Source organism: Ruditapes philippinarum, unplaced genomic scaffold (genome assembly GCF_026571515.1).
Source record: "Ruditapes philippinarum isolate M1 unplaced genomic scaffold, ASM2657151v2 ctg2203_1_1_1_1, whole genome shotgun sequence".
NCBI lineage: Eukaryota > Metazoa > Mollusca > Bivalvia > Venerida > Veneridae > Ruditapes > Ruditapes philippinarum.
In genome coordinates, this window is record NW_026862420.1 from 84,294 (window position 1) to 107,552 (window position 23,259).

At 33.7% G+C, this 23,259-nt stretch overlaps 1 protein-coding gene across 3 annotated transcripts; it reads left to right on the plus strand.

The window, feature by feature from the left end:
- Positions 1-2,861: 2,861 nt before the first annotated feature.
- Positions 2,862-14,270, plus strand: LOC132719025 (uncharacterized). 3 transcript variants are annotated; one of them, XM_060702760.1, is made up of 5 exons: positions 2,862-3,004; positions 7,003-7,129; positions 10,466-10,545; positions 11,715-12,415; positions 13,297-14,270. In XM_060702760.1, the coding sequence occupies exons 2-5, from the start codon at positions 7,042-7,044 to the stop codon at positions 13,763-13,765; spliced, it is 1,338 nt and encodes a 445-aa protein (XP_060558743.1). In that variant the 5' UTR covers positions 2,862-3,004; positions 7,003-7,041; the 3' UTR covers positions 13,766-14,270. The 3 variants fall into 3 exon arrangements, with proteins under 3 accessions (XP_060558743.1, XP_060558745.1, XP_060558744.1); XM_060702762.1 differs by having other exon boundaries at positions 2,886-2,988; XM_060702761.1 differs by lacking the exon at positions 2,862-3,004 and adding an exon at positions 5,745-5,884.
- The last annotated feature ends 8,989 nt before the right edge of the window (positions 14,271-23,259 follow it).

Consider the following 23,259-nt stretch of genomic DNA (forward strand, 5'->3'; position numbering starts at 1 on the left):
CGCTTGACGTCCTGTCGGCTATTTATCTAAAGTAGAGTAACATGCAAATATGTTGTAATGTTGTCTATTGTCCTTTTGTTATGGGTAATATAACTAGTTCTGCATGTTTAGTAATGGGTTATTTATTTGGTATAAAAATCCTTTTAGCTAAATTGTTTCTAGAAAAGCTTTAATTACATTTCTTAATAACTTACCACTCCTCTAATTGTTTTCAAAGTACGATATAAAGTCTCTATAATACTTATATCGGCTATTTCTTACAAAAAAAATCATAAATTTATTCATAATTATTATCACTACAGTTACTGTTTTAAAAATCTCGTCTATGATAAACCTTGTATGTATACTTGTATGTATATATTTATTCCAATTCTAATTGTAAAATGTCAATAATGTAATGTATCAGGGTCCTACAAATAAAAATTGAATGACCATGACTGTAGACTTAGCAAGGCTACACCAAACTGATTTCTTATAAGTCGGATGCAGCGTTCCTATTTTGTAGACTTTCAGAAATAAAATCTTTTATTTTTCTTCTAACAAACGGCATTTCAACTCTACCACTTGATCTCCGAAAATGTATTATATTTTATCCCCCAAAATGAAGATTATTATTTAATAATAATAAAATATTGAGCTAAACAATCGATTTAATTTAATCTGTGAAAAGTCTATAGATGCTTTTCCTCATTACTCATGTATATTTTTAGCAAAACATACCTAGAAATGTGCCTGAGAGACACGTATGCACGGACGTTCCCGCTACATATGTTAAGACACCGACGTGTACAAATCAAAAGATCTGTAACCTGATAATATGAATAAAGATATTATAAAATACAACATGACACAATAGTTGGTATTTACGGAATGCCGTTAGGGCCATCGCCTATGAATGTGTTGATCGGAAACGCGATAGTCGAAAGTACGATGGTGAAAACGCGAAATCACGAAACTACGATGGTGAAAACGCGAAATTACGATGATGAAAACGCGATAGTACGATGATGAAAACGCGACAGTACGATACTACGATGATGAAAACGCGATAAACTATCGTGTTTTCACCATCGTACTTTTGCGGTTTCACCATCGTAGTTTCGTGATTTCGCGTTTTCATGATCGTTCTGTCGAGTATCGCGTTTCAGATAAAACAATTCATAGGCGATGAAAATAACGGCATTCCGGAATGCCGTTCGGGCCATCGCCTATGAATGTGTTGACCTGAAACGCGATAGTCGATAGTACGATGGTGAAATTGCGAAATTACGAAACTACGATGATGAAAACGCCATAGTACGATGATGAAAACGCGATAGTACGATGATGAAAACGCGATAGTACGATGATGAAAACACGACAGTACGATGGTGAAAACGCGATAGTACGATGATGAAAAACGACAGTACGATGATGAAAACGCGATAGTATGATGGTGAAAACGCGAAAGTACGATGATGAAAACACGACAGTACGATGATGAAAACGCGATAGTATGATGGTGAAAACGCGAAAGTACGATGGTGAAAACGCGAAAGTACGATGATGAAAACACGATAGTTAATTGTATTATCATCATCGTACTGTCGTATTATCGCGTTTTCGTTATCGTACTGTCGTGTTTTCATCATCGTACTGTCGCGTTTTCACCATCGTGGTTTCGTGATTTCGAGTTTTCATCATCGTACTTTCGAGTATCATGTTTCAGATCAAACCATTCATAGGCGATGGCCCTAACGGCATTCCGTAGGTATTTCATAAATTGGTTTGCAATAAAAGTAAGAGGACAGATGGCTGTTGATAATAAAAACCTTTCTGACCTTTTCTCTTGTAATATTCATAAGGCCTTAATTTTTCTTTTAGAGTGAAGTACAGAGCACACATTTCATAGTTTAGACTGCTCTAGCGGACACAAGTGGAAAAATAAAAATTCAATAGGTTTTTACTAAAAAGAACAATTACTTTTTTATTGTCAAAGTAAAGCATTGGTTAATGATGATCACAACTGCAAAGTAATAAGGATACATTATGCTCAACACATTTGCCGACTGGCTTAAAAACAACAACTTGATGCGTATCAGAGTTATAGAACGGACAGACAGAGTTGCCAATTTTCGTCCCATTCCCCAGTAATAATGGCGGGGGCATACAAATTTTTAAACACTTTATTCATATCTCAGGCAGAACAATTTCTTGATGCATGATAAGGTTATGGACCTGGTAAGTTTTTATAATTGCTGACCTTTGACCTCTAAATGTGGCTTTGACCTTGAAGCTTTGTGTGTAGGTCTTACGCATGACACACCGTCTCATCAAGCCTCACATGTACGCCAATATGTTTCAAAATGCATAAGAAATTTATTGGCCGGACAAGATTTTCTAGCTGCTGAACTTCGACACCTGACAAACCGTCTCATCATGCTTATCATCCCTTGATGACAGAGTAATGGGTCCGACAAGGTATTAGATCACACCCACGCACGCTAGCACACACGGACGGGCGAACGGACGGACTGTCTGGGGTAACAGAATTTGGTCCCTTGCAGGCAGTATCATAACGGGGCATAAAAACCTTAACACTAAGTTTATGGATTTAGTATGACCATTTGCTTTACTAAAAGTTATACCGCAAACAAAATATGATAGCATATATGATAACAATAATTCTAATAAGTGGTTGAGATCATATTTTGTCCTATGAGATTGTTCCATCATTTATGTTATTTATTAATCGATTTATTAATCGATTTATTCTTTGATACATTTACTTCATTAAAAACTTTCCCGTTTAATCAGCGATTATCACCCGCACTGTGTAAAGATAGCACAGTATCGCACATGTATTTTCAGTGCAGTGGAGACACGTGAAAATCGTGCTGAGCAGTTGTTGCATATATCGCTATCGCACGTGTGTAAAAAAATACTGTGGTACATGTCAGACACGTGTTGGCATATTGCCATAAATGCATATATATATGGAAGTACGAGGTAACTAGTTTCAGAGGTAAATTTAAAATTTGTATATCGTCAAACTAACTATAGAATGTGCTGCAAAATATGTGCGGTTATTTAGTTTTTATGTGATCAAAGGGAAACAACAAAAAATGATAAGCTGAATATTTTATAGTACAAATTACTTCCCCTATCTATAAAAAACGGAAAACTAGGAAACTGGTACTTCACTAAGTACCATAATTACTAAATAAACATAATTATATGTAAAAAGAAAAAAACCAACTAACTTGATATGTTTTATCTGTCATTAAAATCTCGTGCATGAGAGCATGTGCTTGTATGTTTGGTTTTATGAACGCATCCACATTACGTGTATTTTTGCTCTTCATTTCAAATGGGAAGACGTACGCAAAGGGATCTGTAACAGTTTTTAAGTATAAGTACTATATAAAGATATTCAAATAAACATGTACATGTATTAATATATGGCATACTAACTAAATAATACTTGCAAGTATTAGAAACTGTTACAGATCATTTTGGGAACACGTTTTTAGAGCTTATCCACCTAGTGCATGAATTTGAAAATTGATGCAACATCCTGAAGTATACATACAATTCATGTTCATTCACTTTATGTTATAAACAAAATTATTTTAGTTATTATATAACGATAAATGAAATATTGAATAATACTGAAGAAGTAAAATGCGTGTTTTCATTTTCCGTATTTTCACTGTAAAAAGTATTTTTCACTGCAGTGAAACATATATTCCGTATTTTCACTAGTGTCTTGTCGGACTACTTTCTTCAAAATTCAGCTAATACACAAAATAGAATGGGAGGTGTTTCAAACTCTAATATCAACAAATAGTAAAATGTATAAATTAAACAGAAAAATCAAGTTATTTTTCTATAAATACAGGATTTATTTTCATCTTGTGTTACGAAAATTATCATATTTCACTCGTGGCTACCGTCTCTCATGAAATATTTGTTTTCATACAACTCGATGAAATGATTCCTGTATTGATATCCTCAATTTATTGTTACATTATGCAGTTGATATACAAAAATGTACATACAAACAAACATACAGAAGATGTGTGCAAATATAAATATACATGAGAAAGAACTGTAAATGCTACCGTTTAAATAAATATTTAAAGAAGATCTTTTGTTCAAAAAGCTTAATATAACGACCCCTCTACAGTAAATAGTAAGCGATTAACTATGTTTAGCCGATTTGCGAGACTTACAAACACCTGAACAATGCAATTGTAAATACGACAATGTGTAATGTAGTGGTCACAATTTACAAATAATGTTAAATTTAGCGAAACCCGATTTGATTGAAGTTAAAGACCAGCAAAATAGCTTTTCCGCACTCAAAAATTAGGTTAGCATACATTGTTGAGTACAATACTGCATTTTATTGGACGAGTACACATCTGTCAAATTTATATTGGACGCAGCGCTAGCCGAGTCTGATATAGGATTGGCAGCAGTGCTCGGTATTGTTATCAACAATGTAGAATGACCTCTTAATTCACATTTTTTGAAATTTTCACAAAATTTGTTACTTAAAGTTTAATAAGGAGCAGGCTATACGGTGTGTGATATGCATTTAATATGGATGTTTTGGACTCGGGAAATGGAAACGAGCCTATGTTGATCAGATCGGATCCGATATGGAACATCACGTGGTTCAAACGCTGAATGTTAGTTGCTTATATTTTATTAGGTGTGAAAAATTAGTATTCAGATCGTTTCTTTGTTATTAAACATATAACATTTTTTACTAAACTTTGCCATAACGCACTATAATAAACGCAAAATGTGATCTAAACATACATGAACGGACAAATAACGGGAATTTGGTCAATATTTTTTTACATTATTAAGTCTGAATCTAAATTGAATATTTGAAATGTAAATAAACACATTCTGTATTAGTTCTATTATGTTATTTACGGTTGAGTGTTTGACACATGGGATTAAAGAACAAAAAAGTCGCAATAAGAAGGTAATGCTCCTTAAATGAAATCTGATAAGAGAAAAGTTAAAAAGATTGTTGTTTAAGTCGTTTTAGGTCTTTAAGTCAAAGAAAAACACAAGACATCTATGTATAATACTCTTACCCATACTTCATCTCATACACAAAGAAATAATCCGTCAATAAAAACGTAATCGTGTGAATTAATCTACATGGATTATGTTAATGAAAACTAAAGCCAAAATATTTTCTTTATAAATTCATATTATCATATCATTTAAGGACTCTTTTTCGTATACTTGTAAGCTAAAGAATGATGAACTTTTTCGGTATATATTTTGTTTCGTCTGATTATGGTAAATATGTTTATGGGCAAAATAACTACAACCTATATAGTTTTTTTTTTTTTTTGGTTGTCTCATGTAAAAAAATAAGAATGATTTCTTAAGTCACAAAAAATCTTTCCTTTATTATTTTGATACGCAATCCAAATGCTCGGGTACATTTATACGTACTTCTATTAACATGTTGAACGAATTTGGTCATGGTTTTATAACGTAATTTATATACCATAGAGAAAACAAATAAATGGTGTTTTAACACCTTATGTTTTGTTTGCAATGATTTACGGTACATTTATGAAATTCTCAGATCATTAAAGATAAGTCGTTTAAAGCAATCAGTTACTATAAAAGAATACTTTGCCGTGGCCTGGACGTTCACCAGTATTTAACAGATTAAAGCAGTCGGTCGGTGTCAAGTTAGAACGCGCTCGAATAACGCAATATAAATTAATTCCTTTCTTACAAATTGAGCTTCCGTTTTAAAATTTGACCGCATGTATATAGTAACGGCTTTTATAGTTATATTTGATTTTTGTAAATAAACTATACCCAATATTTCTGGAATAAATGGACTAAATAATAAGATCAGGTAAATGACCGTTATTATCCATATTTCTGTTATACTAAATGAAGATAAGTATCAACATTTTCATTTATGTATCTATTGTGTGGTTTTTCCATATCCGATATAGGGACAGAGTTAAATTCGTGGGCTCGAGTTAGAGTCCTAGGTTCCAGGGTGCGCCATTTGTTTTTGAGGTGTTTTGGGGGTTAGTTGTCTGTAAAAATTGTGTTGACCAACTGTGTTAAGATGACACTTTGACTAAATCCATACAACTTTTATCGCTTTTTTTTCAAATGATGATGGAAATATGCTAGTAGTCGTGCAGAATAAAGAAAAGTGCTTTTGTTAAACTTAGTCTGTCAATGGGGCGTACGTGGTTAAGTGGTTAAGGTCGTTGACTTCAAACCATTTGCCCCTCACCGTTGCGAAATTGAGTCCAGTCAGGGACTTTGAGAAAGCTATCCAGCTAGCTAACGGAACGTCGGTGGTTCCACTCTGGTGCCTGACATAAGGACGGAGAGCCTAACGCCTTACTCAATCAGTAAAGCTGGAAAGACGCCAGATGTTTTCTACTATGTTGATGCGACTTAAGAAAACTCAACTTCCAAAAGTTCATTTTATGTGAGTCTAACATGCTATCAATCCTTTAATGCTGGTACTAAATTTAACACAAAAGACAATTTAGCAAATTGTTCACTTGTTTTTAGATGCTAACATCGAAGCCTGAAAAGAAATCCAGTTTAATACAGGTGAAGATGAGGTGTGAAGATGAGGTGTACTTATTTAATGTGTTTTAGTTTCTGAACTATTAAGCCCACGAATTCAGTAAACGCTGAATGACGTATCTATAGGATAACTAAAATTTATCTCTTTTGAACTATCAAACAATATGACAAGACTTTCGCAAAGTTTATTTAATCCGTCGACCCATTTCAGCCGCTCGGAAGTGATGAATTGATTAAATCCAGAAGACCAGGACATTTATGCATTCTTTCTCAAGTCCCTAGTTGCGCCCCACATATTATTTATACAAAGCATAATGAAGGCTGGGTGTGTTTTTCTGTAATCGTTACGTGACGGTGACCTAGATGACTTCTCAATGTTTTTTCTATTTTTTTTTCTAAAAGTGTTTTACATTTCAGGACACTAATCAAAGCATCAAGGTCGCCAAGTAACTGGAAATGGCTTTAAGTCAGAAAGTTTTCAAACGTTTGACAGCTGTTATCCTCGTTCTGATTGTGTTTCAAATATTGCTGTCTCATAACCAAGGTAAGTGTATCAATAATATAACATTTAACCCTTAACTTGCTGAATTTTTGTAATGGATTTACCCTACATTGAATTTAGAACAGTCCATTTAAACTTTAAGGTAATTGAATATCAAAATACCAAATATTCATCCGTAGTAACCTATGCGTACTTGTAGCGTATACATTTCTTTCGCGTGCTGAATTCAGTTCTGCGAAGTATACGTGGGTTACGACGATGCCAAAAAAAAGCCGCAAGGCGCCAACAATATAGATCAAGCAATGTTAGACTGCACATGTGCAGGTTTGTCTTGCTCAAGTCTAACTACTTCCGGTTAAAGCAGGTTAAGGGATACCCATTTATTGACCGGTATATCTGGTCATATCTTCCTGTGATTCGAAGAGCTGATTTTAGCGGAGCTACACTGAGGCCCAAACGCCTGGATACATAAAATAAAGAAAACTGTATTTTAAATTATTTCATATTAAATTAAAAAATCTTTAAACGGGTAAAGCGCAATCAAGAAAAATGCTTAGAATTAAATTGAAAACAATATTTTGTTCGATTCCTAGCCCGATTTGAGTTCCCAACCTGTAAAAAATCTCAACGGAGTCCCTGTAATCAATGGAGTTCTCTTTATAAGGTGATTGTGCAGTATATACAAGTTCTTCCGCATTAGCAAAGATTTGTATAGTCTGTTCAGAGCCTCCTTGGCAAAATTGTTACTTTCATAAGCGTTTAAATCCTGTCTGAACGTTGAACTTTTTATGCCCCCGGGCATATAGTAATTGAACCGTCCGTCCGTCTGTCCGTACGAGGTTAACCTAGAACGGCAAGTTGGATTTTTCTTAAGTTCTTCCTGTACCAATGGCTTCTAAGTTTACACACTTACTAATCAATACAAAGTACATGATCTGGGCAAGTTTCATAACTCTGGCTTTCATATTTACCAAGTTATTGCTCTTTTCAGCACTTAGAAAATGAATAATGGTTAACCTAAAACGGCAAGTTGGAAATATCTTAAGTTCTATCTATACTAATGGCTTTATAATTTCCACACTTACTTATCAATACAAAGCACATGATATTGCCAAGTTATATAACTGTGTCATCCATATTTCCCAGTTATTTCCCTTTTTTCACTTTGAAAATAGGGCCTTGTCTGGTTAACCTATTTCGGCAAGTTGGATTTATCTTAAATTTCTCCTAATTGCTTAATTTCTTTACTGATATCTTTCATATTTAGTAGGTGGATACCTTTGATGGTCCTCTAATTTTTTTGGAGTAAGCGGTCTCTAGGGTCAAGGTCAAGGTCACTGGTTTAAAAAATAAATATAAACCTTTTTGCTCATACGGCCTTTATTTTTTAGTTGATGTCTTAGTTTAATACAAACACCTCCTTCTTTGGGTGTAGTATGGGGTCATTTGGGTCAAGGTCAATGTTACCAATGTCAAGGTCACCAATGTTAAAAATAGATTTTTACAATTTCACAGGTGTATTGACCTTATTCTATAGACAGATGTTATTTATAATTGATAGAAACATAAACTTTGATGGACTTAGTGGTCAGTTGGGTCAAGGTCACCAGTGCTAAAAATAGATTTTTACACATTTGCTCATACAGCCTTTATTAAGTGACAGACATATTTTATACTTGGTAGGAAGATAACTTGCATGGTATTCCTCCTTTTGATTGGGGTAGGGATCAGTGGGTCAAGGTCACTTGTGCTAAAAATAGATTTTTACACTTTTGCCCATACAGCTTTTATTTATTGACAGTTGTATTTCATATTTGGTAGGAAGATAACTTGCATGGTATTCTTCCTTTAGATGGAGTAAGGGGTCAGTTGGGTCAAGGTCACAAGTGCTAAAAATAGATTTTTACACTTTTGCCCATTTAGCCTTTATTTATTGACAGATGTATTTCAAATTTGGTAGAAAGATATCTTACATGGTATTCTTCTTTTGGATAGAGTTAGGGGTCGGTTTGGTCAAGGTCACCAGTGCTCAAAATAGATTTATACACTTTTGCCCATACAGCCTTTATTTAATGACAGTTGTATTTCATATTTGGTAGGAAGATAACTTGCATGAAGTTGAATATTTTTCAACATCACTAGTCAGAGCAATTACTTGGCAACTTATATTTTCACAATTACAAAATGCCATGACTTTGTCAAGCTATAAAACTTGTGTTTACAATTTTTTGGCGATTTTTCTGTCCATAACTGAGTGAATGGGTAAACATTTTTTGAAGAATTGCTACTGACAAGAATCTGAGCCGGGGGCATTTGTGTTTAACAAACACGTTCTTGTTTTGTACAAGAAATCATAACCATCTTGTTTAAGATTTCGGGATCTCTCATGGTTTGTCCTTTCTGGTAGCAGGTGCTTGTGATCTTTCTGGTAGCAGGTGCTTGTGATGTCATCACTGTGATACCAGTACTGCCAAGAGAATACACCGAAAAACAATGCAACACATGTACATATATAACCAAAATGTTGTATTTCAATAAAAGAAAAACTGTCAAATTGAGATAATATACATATTTATACAATGTACATGTGCATGTATGTCAAATTGTGTAATTGTAATAATTTCGGTATTCTCATAGAAAATTTAAAAAAATGAAAAAAAAAATAAACAGATCTTATCACCAATATAGGTCCCAGGATGATAAATTGATAATGCACACTCCCACAACATTTGAGCCGCGTCACGACAAAACCAACATAATGCGTTTGCGACCAGCATGGATCCAGACCAGCCTGCGCATCCGCGCAGTCTAATCAGGATCCATGCTGTTCGCTTACAAACCCAATAACAAGTAAAGAAACTGATAGCGAACAGCATGGATCCTGATCAGACTGCGCGGATGCGCAGGCTGGTCTGGATCCATGCTGGTCGCAAACCCACTATGTTGGTTTTGTCGTGACGCGGCTCATTTTTGTTTTGTGTTAATTTATCCGAAGCGAAGGTCTGTAGCTCTGCTTAGATGCAAACACATCCATTAGATAATGCTCAGTGGTTGGTGACGCTGTTTGGATGTATGTCATGTGAAAGCTGGGAAGTCAACATTTAAAGTGGCCTACAGTTTTTCTAAAGGTTAAATGTGTTATTTTTAGATAAATCGTTAAAGTGAGAAATCGAAAGAATTAAGATTGAAAATGAAATTTGCTGTCGATAAAATACGTGAACTAAAAGGAAACCCCTCGATACTCTAATCTACCGATCCGCTCCGAATTGTCTTCCCAAATAAAAAATGAAAGCTGAAGGCCGCTTTTAAATCTTTGTCGGGGTAACTAAAAAAAATAATAAAAGATGTGAATGAGATTTTGAATCAATTATTTTCTAGGTTCCACACGAAGTAAATCAGGAGTACATACCCACTTTGGCAGTGTAAGAAGAATAACTACGAAGAACAATCGAACACTTGTGAGTTTAAATATGGTTCTTTAACTTAACGTTGTATGTTGTACAAAAGTACTTTTCTCCAAATTTCCAAATCAACGATTAAAGCCGAGCCTTTTGTTGACCATGTAAACTCATATTTGTTAATCAGCAACCCAAACACCCGGTCAAAAATTGGGGGGGGGGGAATCACATAGTTTTGCAGTGTCAGCACATGTTGAGCCTGGTCAACAACTTAAATATTGATGATGAACGGATGTGTTGTGCTTAATGGCGACCTTTTGCACAAGAGTCAGGTCTGTAGTTCAATAGACAAGGTTACTCTTGTAAGTCCAAAATCGTCATGTTATGATTTTTTCATAAAAAAATATTGTTGGTTGTCTCTGGTCAACAATTCTGTAATTCCTAGATGGATTTTGAAATACCATACCACAATATGCTGGCCATACTAATGACATGTCGTGCGCAAGTATCAGTCCTCCAGCTCTAAGGTCATGGTCATACCTGTAGATAGGAATTTTCTACTACAGTGTATTGATGGTCATGTCAGGTCAACAACTCTGCTATACCTAAATTGATTTTAAAATAACTTTTCAATGATATGCTGGACATGAATGATGTTGATGTGTGATGTGTCTTAAAGTTCAAGGTCAGATATGTAGGTCAGCAGTCACGATTATGAAAACATGTTCTTGTAAATGTTTATTTTTTATGCATAACTTTTTTTACTCTGTATAATTCATGGGTTGATTTTGTAATAATTAAATTAATTATGCACACATATTCTGCATATTAAGATTGACATGTGAATAAGATCAAGTCAAACAGCCTAAAGGTCAAGGTCATACTTGAATACTAGTATATGATAGTGCATTGTGTGCTGTGTGACGTAAATCCCGAACAAAACAGACATAAATACACATTAATTATTCAAACCTACGATCTCTAGCTGCAGCAAACACCGTTAAAACTTATATTGTCTGTAGTGTTCATTTTTTTCTCACAATCAAAAGAAAGGGGACTATGTTTCACGTTAGAAGACTACGTTGTAACTTTACATACTATAGTGTGTTTAATGCTAAGTTTTGAAACTGAAAGCCTTAACACTAGTTAACAACGGGACAGTCCCGATTTTTTAGTGGAATTAACAAAGGTCACGGAAGTTTTTCAAGTATCACTTTTTTCTCTTTCAGGTTAAGAGTGATGTCGGGTTCATAGGCTCTAATGTGCTTGATGGATTTAAACTCGCCTCTGCTTCACAGAAAGTGTGTAAAGCTAAACAAATAAAATCGTCATTTAAGATAAAGCCGGTTGTTTATATTCCGGACAAGAGACTGGTATACTGTCCAACGGAGAAAGTAGGTACTACATTCTGGAAAAGAACGCTATACATGTTAGATATTCGAGAACCAGCCAAATACAAGCAACCATATGACGTACCTATCAAAGCCGCAGATGAGTGGTATTCCAAATCGAGAAAGGATAAAAAACGTTCGATGAACCTTTTATCCAACAATGAGAAATTTAGATTTCTCTTCGTGAGAGACCCGTTCTCAAGGTTATTGTCTGTTTACATTGACAAACTTGTTCCTCCAAATCCGACGTTCTGGGAATCATTTGGCAGAAAAGCGGTAAGCAAGTTTCGGCCGTTTTCAGATAAAGTAAAGAATTTCTTTAAGCATGCTTATTTTAGGTCAGATGGACATGACGTCACTTTTGCAGAAAATTTGAAATTCGTCACCGATGAAGAAAAGAATAATAAAGGAATAGATCCCCACATAAAAAGTGTTTACAACGGATGTAAGCCGTGTACGTACGACTATACGTTTGTTGGACGTATGGAAACGTTCAAAACTGACGCTTTGTATATTATGAAGCGCGTTGAAATGAACTGGTCCGGCTTTCACTAACGTTCTCAAACTGAGATATATCTCAATTTAAGATTGTCTCAATATTGACTGAGATTCTTACTCACCTGAGAAAAATCTCAAGTTGGCTTTCACTAAACTTTTTCTCAACATTTGAGAATTTTCTCAACTGAGACTGTTGTTGTTTTTTTTCTCAAGACATAAGCGGCTATCTTAATGTACATTGTTGATGGGCTTCTATGACTAAAACATAGAGTGTTCCTTTTTGTTACGTAGTATATCATGTATATATTAATATAGTTGCTGTTTTGATGTAAGATGACGCAACAGGGAAATGTTTTGTATATTTATTATATTAAGAAGATCTATATTTTTTTGTTTTATTTAAAAAGAACAACAACAAGAAAAACAATGACAAAAAAAAGCAATTGCAAACGTGTGAATATTTGAATGCTTATGTAAATGATTTATCAAGAATGAATGTACATCAAAAGAAAACAAAATCAATTTTAGTATGATTATTGTGACGTCATAATTTCATGACGTCATGAATTAGAGCGCATGATGTCACCCACAATAATCAGTCAATATATTACTAAATATATGAAAATTATAGGAATTTAATTGCCAAAAAGGTCAAATTATGTTTATTTATCAAAATAACCATGCAAAAAGTAAAAATACCCCTAAAAATAATAATTTAGCTTCACTGAGACATAATCTGAGACAGCCAAACCTTGTCTCAATATATCTGAGAAAAATCTCAAATCTTAAGTTGAGATTTTTCTCAATATTTTTTAGTGAAAGCCAAACTGAGAAAAATCTCAATCTCAATTTCTGATTTGAGAAAAATCTCAGATTTGAGCTGAGATTTTTACTTTGAGAATGTTAGTGAAAGCCAGGCCAGTTCGCTGGCGTTATTGAAAGACTCTTTCAATGAAATGGCGTTAGATGACGCAATCACAGACTCAATAAGAAGTCCATTCTCGTGGAAAGATGACGTCATCAAGTATATCGTGTGGGAAAAGGCGTTGCAACGGATCTGGTTAAAATTGCAAATGCGGGGAATTATTGAAAGTAAAATTAAACCTGATATACAGAAAACTGACGTTGATAAAATAACTGCTGATCAGTTTATAGAAATGGCAAGAAAAGCTCATAAACTATCAAATCCGGTAGAACTGAAGAAACAAAAAGAAAGGGTTAAACGAGAGGCGTTTGCTTCTGTTCCTCTTAGCGATATTATCGAATATGTTGAAACATACAGACAGGATTTTGATCTATTTGGCTATGACAGATCACCATCTTACATATTCGATCGTGAAGAAGACGCTTTTCCCCCAACGGAATTCTTTAATTATGATCATTTAAATTGAATTCAGTATTTAAATTGACTTTAGTTATTTTGGTGCTTTTAAAAACTTGTATAGGAGGGATCTATTCAAGTGCTGTTTAAAACAACGGGTGGAATTGAAATAACATTATTTTGTTTTGATTATGTATGTTTAGGTCATGTGGTTAATTTTAGGACTAAATATTCAGTTGATTTACATATTTATGATGTATATTTAATTAGCTTACTAGATAGGAACCTCGGCTTAAGTGATTTTAGCGTGCGACATTGACATCTGGTGACAAAACTGGGGGAAGACGAGCAACTTTGCTTAAAAAGTTCGCATGCAACCTAGATGGCTTCCAAATACTTCGCGCATTTTTAGAGAAAAATTGAGAAGATGCATTTAGTTGTAAGTTTTATACCGTGTTTTTAGTTGTTGATGTTTTGCTAAGATAAAAACACATGTGTACTGATTTAATAAATACTTAAATCAAAAATTGTTCTTAATGTAAAAAAAATGATATTAAAAAAATTGTCAAAAGGCTCATTATGCCTCGGAAATGATTTTATTTTTATTTCTCAAAAGCTTTTATAATTTTGGTGTACTTTTATAATATTAAAAATTTACTCGTTGGCCAACTTCCTTTACCAACTTTTTCATCTGTTGCTTTTGGGAAATAAGTACAGTTATAGTGAATAAGTATTTCGTATGGGAGTCAAAATACTACTTTGCTTACATTTTGCTACGTTTATGACAAATTATTTCTTTCTTCAGGTAACAAGCATCTTACATTCTCGAAAGCCATTATTTAAACATAATAAAGTTCATGTTTACCTCTTCTAAGAATTAAAAGAATGTTTCTGAGGCATAATGTACCTTTATCTACTTCTTGCCCTAACTAGAAATATGACTATGAATATGGAACAGTCGGGTCATATTTTACATAAAACATCCCAAATATATTAATTGTGAATATTAAAACATTTATCAAACAACGATGATTAACGTGTTATTATAAGGACAGATAGATCTATGTTTAAGTTGATTTTTATTTTTTTATTATTTTGTTTTTTCATCTTGGGTTGGTCAGCCGCTGGAACTTAGTCATTAATATGGGCTATTTATACTTTGCGGAACGGAACGAAACGGAACGGAACAAACATTGAGGCACCACACGGGGCACAGCAATTTTTTACTAATATGTAAATATATTAAATAAAAATAATGAAATATTGAAACTGCCTCACGAACAGTCGATCTAGGGCATCTGAATACCCGCTTCTAAATGGACATTATTTATATAAAATCTTCGGGACTGCAAACAGTTGTTCCGTTTCGTTCCGCAAAGTATAAATATCCCATAGAACAATGATATTCTACGGAACGGAACGGAACAAGATTTATTTTTCTTGTCAATGGAATCAAAATCAATCGACCATGAATCTTGAGCGCTCGGGGACAACCACTGATCGATTCTCACCAAAAAAACTTTGACGCCAGCAAAACATTCCGATATCTTTTCTATGGAAGCCGTGGAGGGTCACTTTTGAGTTTCGACTTACGGATGTTTTACTTTTGACTTTTGATTTGTGATTAACGTATTTTGACTTTGGCTAACTCATTTTTCACGTGCTCCAAAAGCTGAAAGCAGCAACGTTGGTTTTAGGCATGTTGTTTTAAACGTTTTAAATAATTTCATTGAGATTTGTCATGGAAGGGAGGATGTGTTAAGGAGGAAATTTAATGTTACATGTTGTATTTTATATAATCCCATAGTGGTAATATAAATCACAGACTTTAATTCCACAAGTGCGACTGTGTGTTTTGTGCAATCTGCTATGTTCAAATATGTTCATTATATTAGTGTTTATACATTTTCTGTCCTCATCACAAAATCTTGCCATGAGTAAATTACAAGTAGACAGGGAATACAAGTTTTAAAAAATACGTTTTTAAATGGCATGGTGCACAGTATTAAACATGTATGTAATTCAGCTTTTTTGATTAGCTAACCAAAATCAGTTTTTCTCTGAAGTTTTGGACTGTTACCAATTTTCGTGAAGGCTGAAATGCTAGTTCATACACAAAAGTAAAAATTAATTATTTTGTGATCGAGCCCCTTTTTGCATTTTAGCATCAATGCAAATTTCTGTGTTATTTTAACAATAAAAAAAAGAACATTTTAAGAAAAAAATAGAAAGGGCCCAGTTAAAAAAAAATATTCTAAGAGTTTTTAAAATTTTTATAAGTTTTTTGCCCCAAAACAATTTTTTTTGCGGAGCAAGAGTTTTACCATTTTATATTCTATGAATTATAAAGTTTTTGATAATTTTAGAAAACTTTTTTTTCAGACAAAATTTACTGAAAAAAGTAACCTTGATGTTATCTGTGTCTTTCATTTATACTGTTCATATTACCCAAACTCCCGTTCAAGGACCTCCCATCAACATCTATAACAAAAAACTTTTAAAAAAGAGTACTTTCAGAAAAATTTTTTAAATCTATAAATCGTAGATTTTTAACTGGTTTTACAGGGCGTTACGACGCTTGTTTACAGTAAGGAATTCTTAAATGTAAAAATTTAAAAGGGTTTTAATAAATTATTACTCCTTGAGACTTGTTTAATGTTTAAACGGGGAAATAAAGAAAGGGAAATCATGGGGTTTACCTACAATGTGGCGTAGGTTAATGCTTGATCACCACATGTACGTCAAGATGGACGACGTCATGGAAATACATGTAATGAGAGCGCTTGATCCAGATGGTGTTGAGATGCAGAAAGCACATTGCTTACGCCGGCGCGTATACTACGCCAAAGGACCCAGTTTTATACGGCATATGGACGGTTACGACAAACTTAAACCATATGGATTATGTATCCATGGTGCTGTGGATGGGTTTAGTAGAAAAATAATATGGTTTGAGGTTTTGGATTCAAATAACGACCAACGCCTTATTGCAAGATACTTTTTAGACGCATATAATGAACATAAAAAAGCCTCCCCCCCCCCCCCGAAATACTACGTTGTGATAGTGGTACAGAAAACTAAAACTGCATTGCTTTACTATTACAACAATACTTCAGACACTATTTCACAGATCCGAATGCTGGTACTCGAAGCGTTGTAGTTGGAAAAAAGCACATCTAACCAACGCATTGAGAAAAGGTGGTGTACATACGACAAAATTGAATCCATTGGTGGATTATTGTTTTCAAAGACTTACGCGATACAGGAATATTTAATGATCTGGACCCGATTCAATGTGCGAACTTAAAAGTTTGCTTCATGGACCTCATACAAACCGAGTTAGACCGGAATGCACGTTCATAAAATAAGGCCACACACCAGTTCTTTTGTTATTTGGAAAACCCACATTTTTTTTCTGTACCCCTGTTTTATGAAAAATCAACTTTTACAATGCAGTTTTAACTTGAGATTTCATTTCCTGTACGTCAATGAAATTTCGCAGGCAATGTTCCCTGTTCCGGAAATCAAAATAAAAAAATGGATACTCAATGCAATGCAAGCAAAGTATTTTCTTTTCTTAGTTAATTAAAATTACATTAGAAAAACATTCTGTTCTTGCATATGAGCCAACATATTTTTTGTTAAGTTCCCCGGAAACTTACTTGGTAAATGAACTTACCTTGTCTGAATCGTTGTCATATTCTGCAGGCATGAGGCAAGCACGTGGGACAATTACAAAATCCATAATTCAAAAATCAAAAGTCATAAATCAAAAGTAATAAGAAACTAGAATTCGGAACTCAAAAGTGACCCTCCACGGCTTCCATAATTTTCAGTCACATGATTTAATTTGCTATGTACTTAATATATGAAACTATTGTTCCCCGCCTGGATTATTCGGAAGGACCCAAAAGTTAACGTCGTTGGCACACCATCACGTGACATGCGCGGACCAAAAAGTTTACGTCGTTGGCACACCATCACGTGACATGCGCGAAACAGTTTTTAATCGTCATTCGAGCATTAAGACGCAAGAACAATTGGAAGTGGTATCAAAATGAAATACTGAAAGAAGCTGGGAACTTAAAGTTAAAAACGGTTTATAATAATTATATTAGTTTTTTAAGGTATTTAATTAAAGGAGCTCCACTGAGGACCTGAAATCTTAACACATAAGAAAATACATTCATACATAGATAAACTGCATGGACATTTAAAACGGACAAATGTGCAAAAGATGTTAAAAGATATAGAGGATACTCAAGTTTTTTCTGTAAATACATGATTTATTTTCATCAAGTGGTATGAAAATAAATATTTCAAGAGTGGTGGTAGCCACGAGTGAAATGTGATAATTTTCATGCCACAAGATGAAAATAAATCATGTATTTATAGAAAAATCTTGAATTTTCTGTTTATAATATACATTTGTCTCTATTTTTAAATTACAATTTGGAAGACTTTTCCTTAAATTTTGTGTACTGGCAGAATTTAAAAGAAAGTAGCCCGGCAAGACACCAGTAAAAATAGAAAAAAAAATGTTTCACTCAAATACTTTTTTACAGTGAAAAAAAAAAACGAAAATGAAAATAAGCATTTTATTTCATCAATATTTCATTTACAGGTATATAATAAATATATATACTCATATTTGAATTAGATATAAATCATATTTTGTCACGGATCTTAATAACAATGTAATATATAAATCCGCGCTTTTGTGTAATTCTTGTCCGATCTGGGTTAAAAGCGTTTAACCACTTTTCATTTATGTATACTGGAAAAATGGAGTGAGCGAATAATCTGAAATCTTGCACACCAGTTAGGCCTATGGTTCATACATGCATCAAATAGTATATAAACCTCGAAAAAGATTTAACCAGTTTCGTCAAAGCAATAACGTTTATCAGAGATGTAGATTTATCTATATCTCTGCGTTAGTTTTAAAAAATTCATACTTTGGTTTGTATATTTTAACTGGAACAATAATATATTTTTGGTTCTAGATTTTAATTAGAATAGGAAACACAGGCTTGACATTGTAACAAATGTAAACAAAAAAGTAAATTACATGAACACCAAAAAAAAACATGAAATATTTCTGTTACCTTTTTCATAATAGATGCCACAACTTAAGCAAAAGAAGAAAAACTCAATATTCTGTTCTTTACTGGTTACAAATACAGAGAAAGTAAGCTAAGAAAAATAAGAAAAATGAATCTTATTACTCACATCATGTGATAAACTTGAAAACGATATCGGTGAATGGTTTTCTCTAATGCAAAGTTTAGAACATTTTTAATTCTTACTCCAAATAGGTCCTAAAATGTTATCGTTAGAGTTATTTCTTTTTAGTTTTGACTATAAACTCTACTTATTTTGGAAATGTGATAAACGTATATTTTCTATTACTTAATTCGTTGGTTAAATAAAGAAGTAATATTTTATCAAATGTGTTCAATAATTCAGTTCTGAACCGTAAGCGACCATGTACTAGACAGTCTGAGTAAAACCTGGACACTTAAAGATTGTTGTTTCTTATTTCTCATATTATGTTTCTTTTTAACCAAATGTAAGATTGTTGGCGTCCGCGCCAAAGCGCGACACCCCTTATGGATGTGAAAAGGCAAGTGCAACTTCTCGGGCCTTTTCGTCAGTCATAATAGCCGATCATTCCAATTGGCATGAGGGTGTTTGATTATCAAAAATGAAAGGTCGCGATGTGTACAATGAATAGCGAACTGGAGAATTTTGCAATGCACACATATTCAATGAATAACGAAGTAGGAAACTTTGCAGGAAATGAAATGCAAACATATTCAAACAATTAATTGCACTCTTTATAAATCAACAGACAAAAAATTAGAATGCCATTTTTAGGAATTGTTATATCATTTTGAAATTGTCTTTTCTTTTTTTTAGCGAAATGATGATTTGCCGAATATTGTGACAGTTTAACAACAGAAACTTTCGTCTGCAATTTTAACACGAGTTATTATCACCCTGGATGAACAAGTTTTGTCACGTGACCACAAATGCAAACGCCGATTTAACATTTCAGCAATTACGACCCGATTTCAGGTAATTATTTGAAGATATCTTTTTTTCTACTGCATCCACTAAATTAAGACCTAGACCGTAGGACCCGGCGTTAATTGAGCTTTCATTTTATGTATGTAGTAATTGTGAGACTTAGGTGTTCTTTTAGAACACTTCGACACAAATTTTCTTTTTGCAAGGCAAACGCCGGTAGGTTTTACCTTTTCTTATCTTTTTTGTTCACTGGAAACCCATGTAGAGGGAAAATAATAGAAGATATGTCTTTTTACAAGTAATTTTTTCGTACCTAACTAATTTATAATTTCATTGGCAAGGTTATATTCGATATAAACCCATGTTTTCCACTTATTGTCGATTTTGCAAACGTCGTTTGATCATGTAAAATGTGCAAACGTCAGTTGGTCATTTGGAATATATGCAAGCGCCCGTTGATGTCTTTTTGAACGCTGAACTATATCTATCTCATTTCCAGAGTTCTTCATCATATGAAACAATTTCATTGCAAACTGATTCTAATAACTCCATTCTAGCCACGACGCCCATGGTTTCCAGATTTATTGAATCTATCGGTAGCTCAACCGTTAAGTCTTCTATTGGTTACAAATCTGTTACAACAACCAAATCTCAGATATGTCATCCAAATCCAGGTGTTCTGAAACTGACTGCATGGTTGCTATCGACAGACAGTTTAGAGAAAAGGTTTTTTTTTCAAAACTTCTTACAGCCAGCTGGAGAACTGGTACTCAGAAAGATTACTACAGTAAATTAAGACAATTTATGATATGGTGTCGTCAAAAGAATATTGATTCCTTCACAGCATCCTTAAATACTTGTGCTGAGTTTTTATCAGATCTGTACAATAAAGGTTTACAGTAGGTTACCGCCCTATTTTATCTGCAGTTTACCTCCAGTAGATAGCACTCCTATTGGTCAACATCTGTATTATATCAGATTATTAAAAGGAGTATTCAATTTAAGAACTCCTGTAACAAAGTTGTTGCCTGAATGGGATTTGCCTAAAGTTCTTAGTGCGCTACAAACAGTTCCTTTTGAACCTTTGAGAAAAACATCAATTTAATTTTTAACATATAAAGTTGTTTTTCTTACAGCTATCAAGGCATTCAGGAGAGCCAGCTACCTTCAAGCGTTAACATTAGGAGGAGCTATTTCTGTGAAGGCAGATGGGGAAACTTTTATCAGACAAGGTTTGGCTAAACAGGATATACCTTGTCATTCATCAGCAAAAATGTGTGTACCAGCTTTTAAGTCCATCCAAGAAGAGCACTAATCTTGCTATCTATCTTAAAAGAACTAAATCCTTCAGACGTAAAGATGAAACAAGTTAATTTATTTCTGACAATAAAATTAATGTACCTCATTCTAAAGCTTCTTCACAAACTTTGGCTTCATATATTCTTAAAACTATTCCAGAGGCTTATGCAGATAAACATAAAAGTGAAACAGCACATTCTACAAGAGCTTTAGGTCCCAATTCTCAACGCTGCAGATTGGTCAAAAGAAAACACCTTCGTTAAATTTTATTTGAAACAAATAACTCCAAGTGATCTCACTGTGTAGTTCAACGTCGCTGTATAGTTCAAACTAAGATGATTGACTTTTATTTCTAAATTTTTAAATCAAAGTTTATTCCCGACGGATTTTGTTTGGAATTGATTTTAGAGAAGATTATACGGTTTTATGTATACATGTATATATGGGATATAGATCTACAGAAGTTTTATAAAAGTTTGTTATTGAAGAAGAAGAATGTTTTAAAATAAAAAAGAAAGAGAAAAGAGAGAAGTCTTTTGTTCAGAGAATTGTAATCTCTATTTGCAACTTGACTTAAAATAACCACCGGTTTATAAGAATCTTACACCGGCTGCCGGTACAGACCGGAATATATATGTCGAATTTCCGTTAAACAGTTACCCGAGAGATGGATATTCCCTACCAACAGCCGGTGTTTGATTCTTTTCTTGCGTATTACATGTCAAATATTTTCGGAACAGAAATTATGAAAACTGATATATATATTACGCACTTCTTTCTTATAGTAGCGTATGATTCATAAAGGAAAATGACGTCATCCTAAGAACGCGATTCATTCATAAAAGGCGCGCGTCAATGACGTCATTTAAAGCACGCGACTTGTCTTACATGGGGGTGTAAGACAGAGTTTTCCAGCATGTACCGGTGTAAACAGTAGATAATCCTGTCTGAGATGCAAGAAATATATATATTTAAAGACGTTTTCGGGAGTTTTCATATAGACATATAGGCAAAATTAAAACTGTTCAATAGAATTTTTTAAACTTGGCTTGTTGAACAGAAATATTTTAAGCGAAAAAAAATTTGGGTCACCGTTCTCATTTTTGAAATATCTGCCCTTGAAATGGACTTTTTTGTTCAATTCAAGGCCAGATAATTATTTTCCTATTTTCATGAAGCTTATCTTTGTTTTAGTTGATATGCAAAATTTCAAGAACAAACTTAGAGTGGGTAGTTTTTATATCAACTTCTTCTTTTAACCTGTGCATTTTTTCTAAAAAAATGGACTATTTTTTAAGAATTTAAAGTAGAATCTACCTTTATTTTCATTGAAAACTAACAGAAACGATGTAAGGAATTGCAAGTTATTATGTATTGTACTCAACAATAAAAAGAAAAACATAATCCAGAAGTAAAAATAAGAATTCATTTAAGTATGTATAAGTTATCTGCCCTTGAAATGACCTCAAATAAGTAGAAAAGTCTGATTCAGGGGCAGATAACTCAACAACGAGAACGGTGACCCCAATTTTCTTTTCGCTTAAAATGTTTCTGCTATCATATTCTAACAACATGCCAAGTTTAAAGAAATCCTATTGAACAGTTTTAGTTTTGCCTATATGTCCATATGAAAACTCCCGAAAACGTCCTTAATATGTTCAACCGGCGTTTGCATATTTAACATGTTCAAACGACGTTTGCAAATTAGACAATACGGGGAATAACATGGGATTATGTCAAATATAACTTTGCAAATGGAATTATAAATGAGTTAGGGACGGAATGGCATTTTAAAAAGACATATCCTCTATTATTTTACCTCAACATGTATTTCCAGTGAAAAAATTTATTGGAAAAGTAAAAAACCTATCGGCGTTTTGCTTTGCGAAAAGAACATTTGTGTTCGAAGTGTTCTAAAAACTACTAAAGTCTAGTAATGACTACTCACATAAAATAAAAGCTTAATTTACGCCGGGTCCTACGGTCTATGTCTTATTTTTGTGCTCGCAGTAGAAAAAAAAGATATCTGCAAATAATTACCTGAAATTGGGTCCGGCGTTTGCATTTGTGGTCACGTGACAAAACTTGTTCATCCAGGGTGATTATGGGTTTTATTAATAGGAATGTAAACACACGGGTGGGTCAGACCAGGTTTTTGAAGTAATTCAAATGCCACATTCATGTGTTCTAAATCTAATCGTGGGATGTTTTTTTTTTGTTATAAACAATTAA

Bases quoted from the DNA above. Each gene is read 5' to 3' on its own strand.
- LOC132719025 (XM_060702760.1), top strand. From the start codon at position 7,042: ATGGCTTTAAGTCAGAAAGTTTTCAAACGTTTGACAGCTGTTATCCTC. The intron at 10,546-11,714 runs GTGAGTTTAAAT...TTTCTCTTTCAG, and splicing joins CGAAGAACAATCGAACACTT to GTTAAGAGTGATGTCGGGTT. The intron at 12,416-13,296 runs GTCCGGCTTTCA...AAGCCAGGCCAG, and splicing joins AAGCGCGTTGAAATGAACTG to TTCGCTGGCGTTATTGAAAG.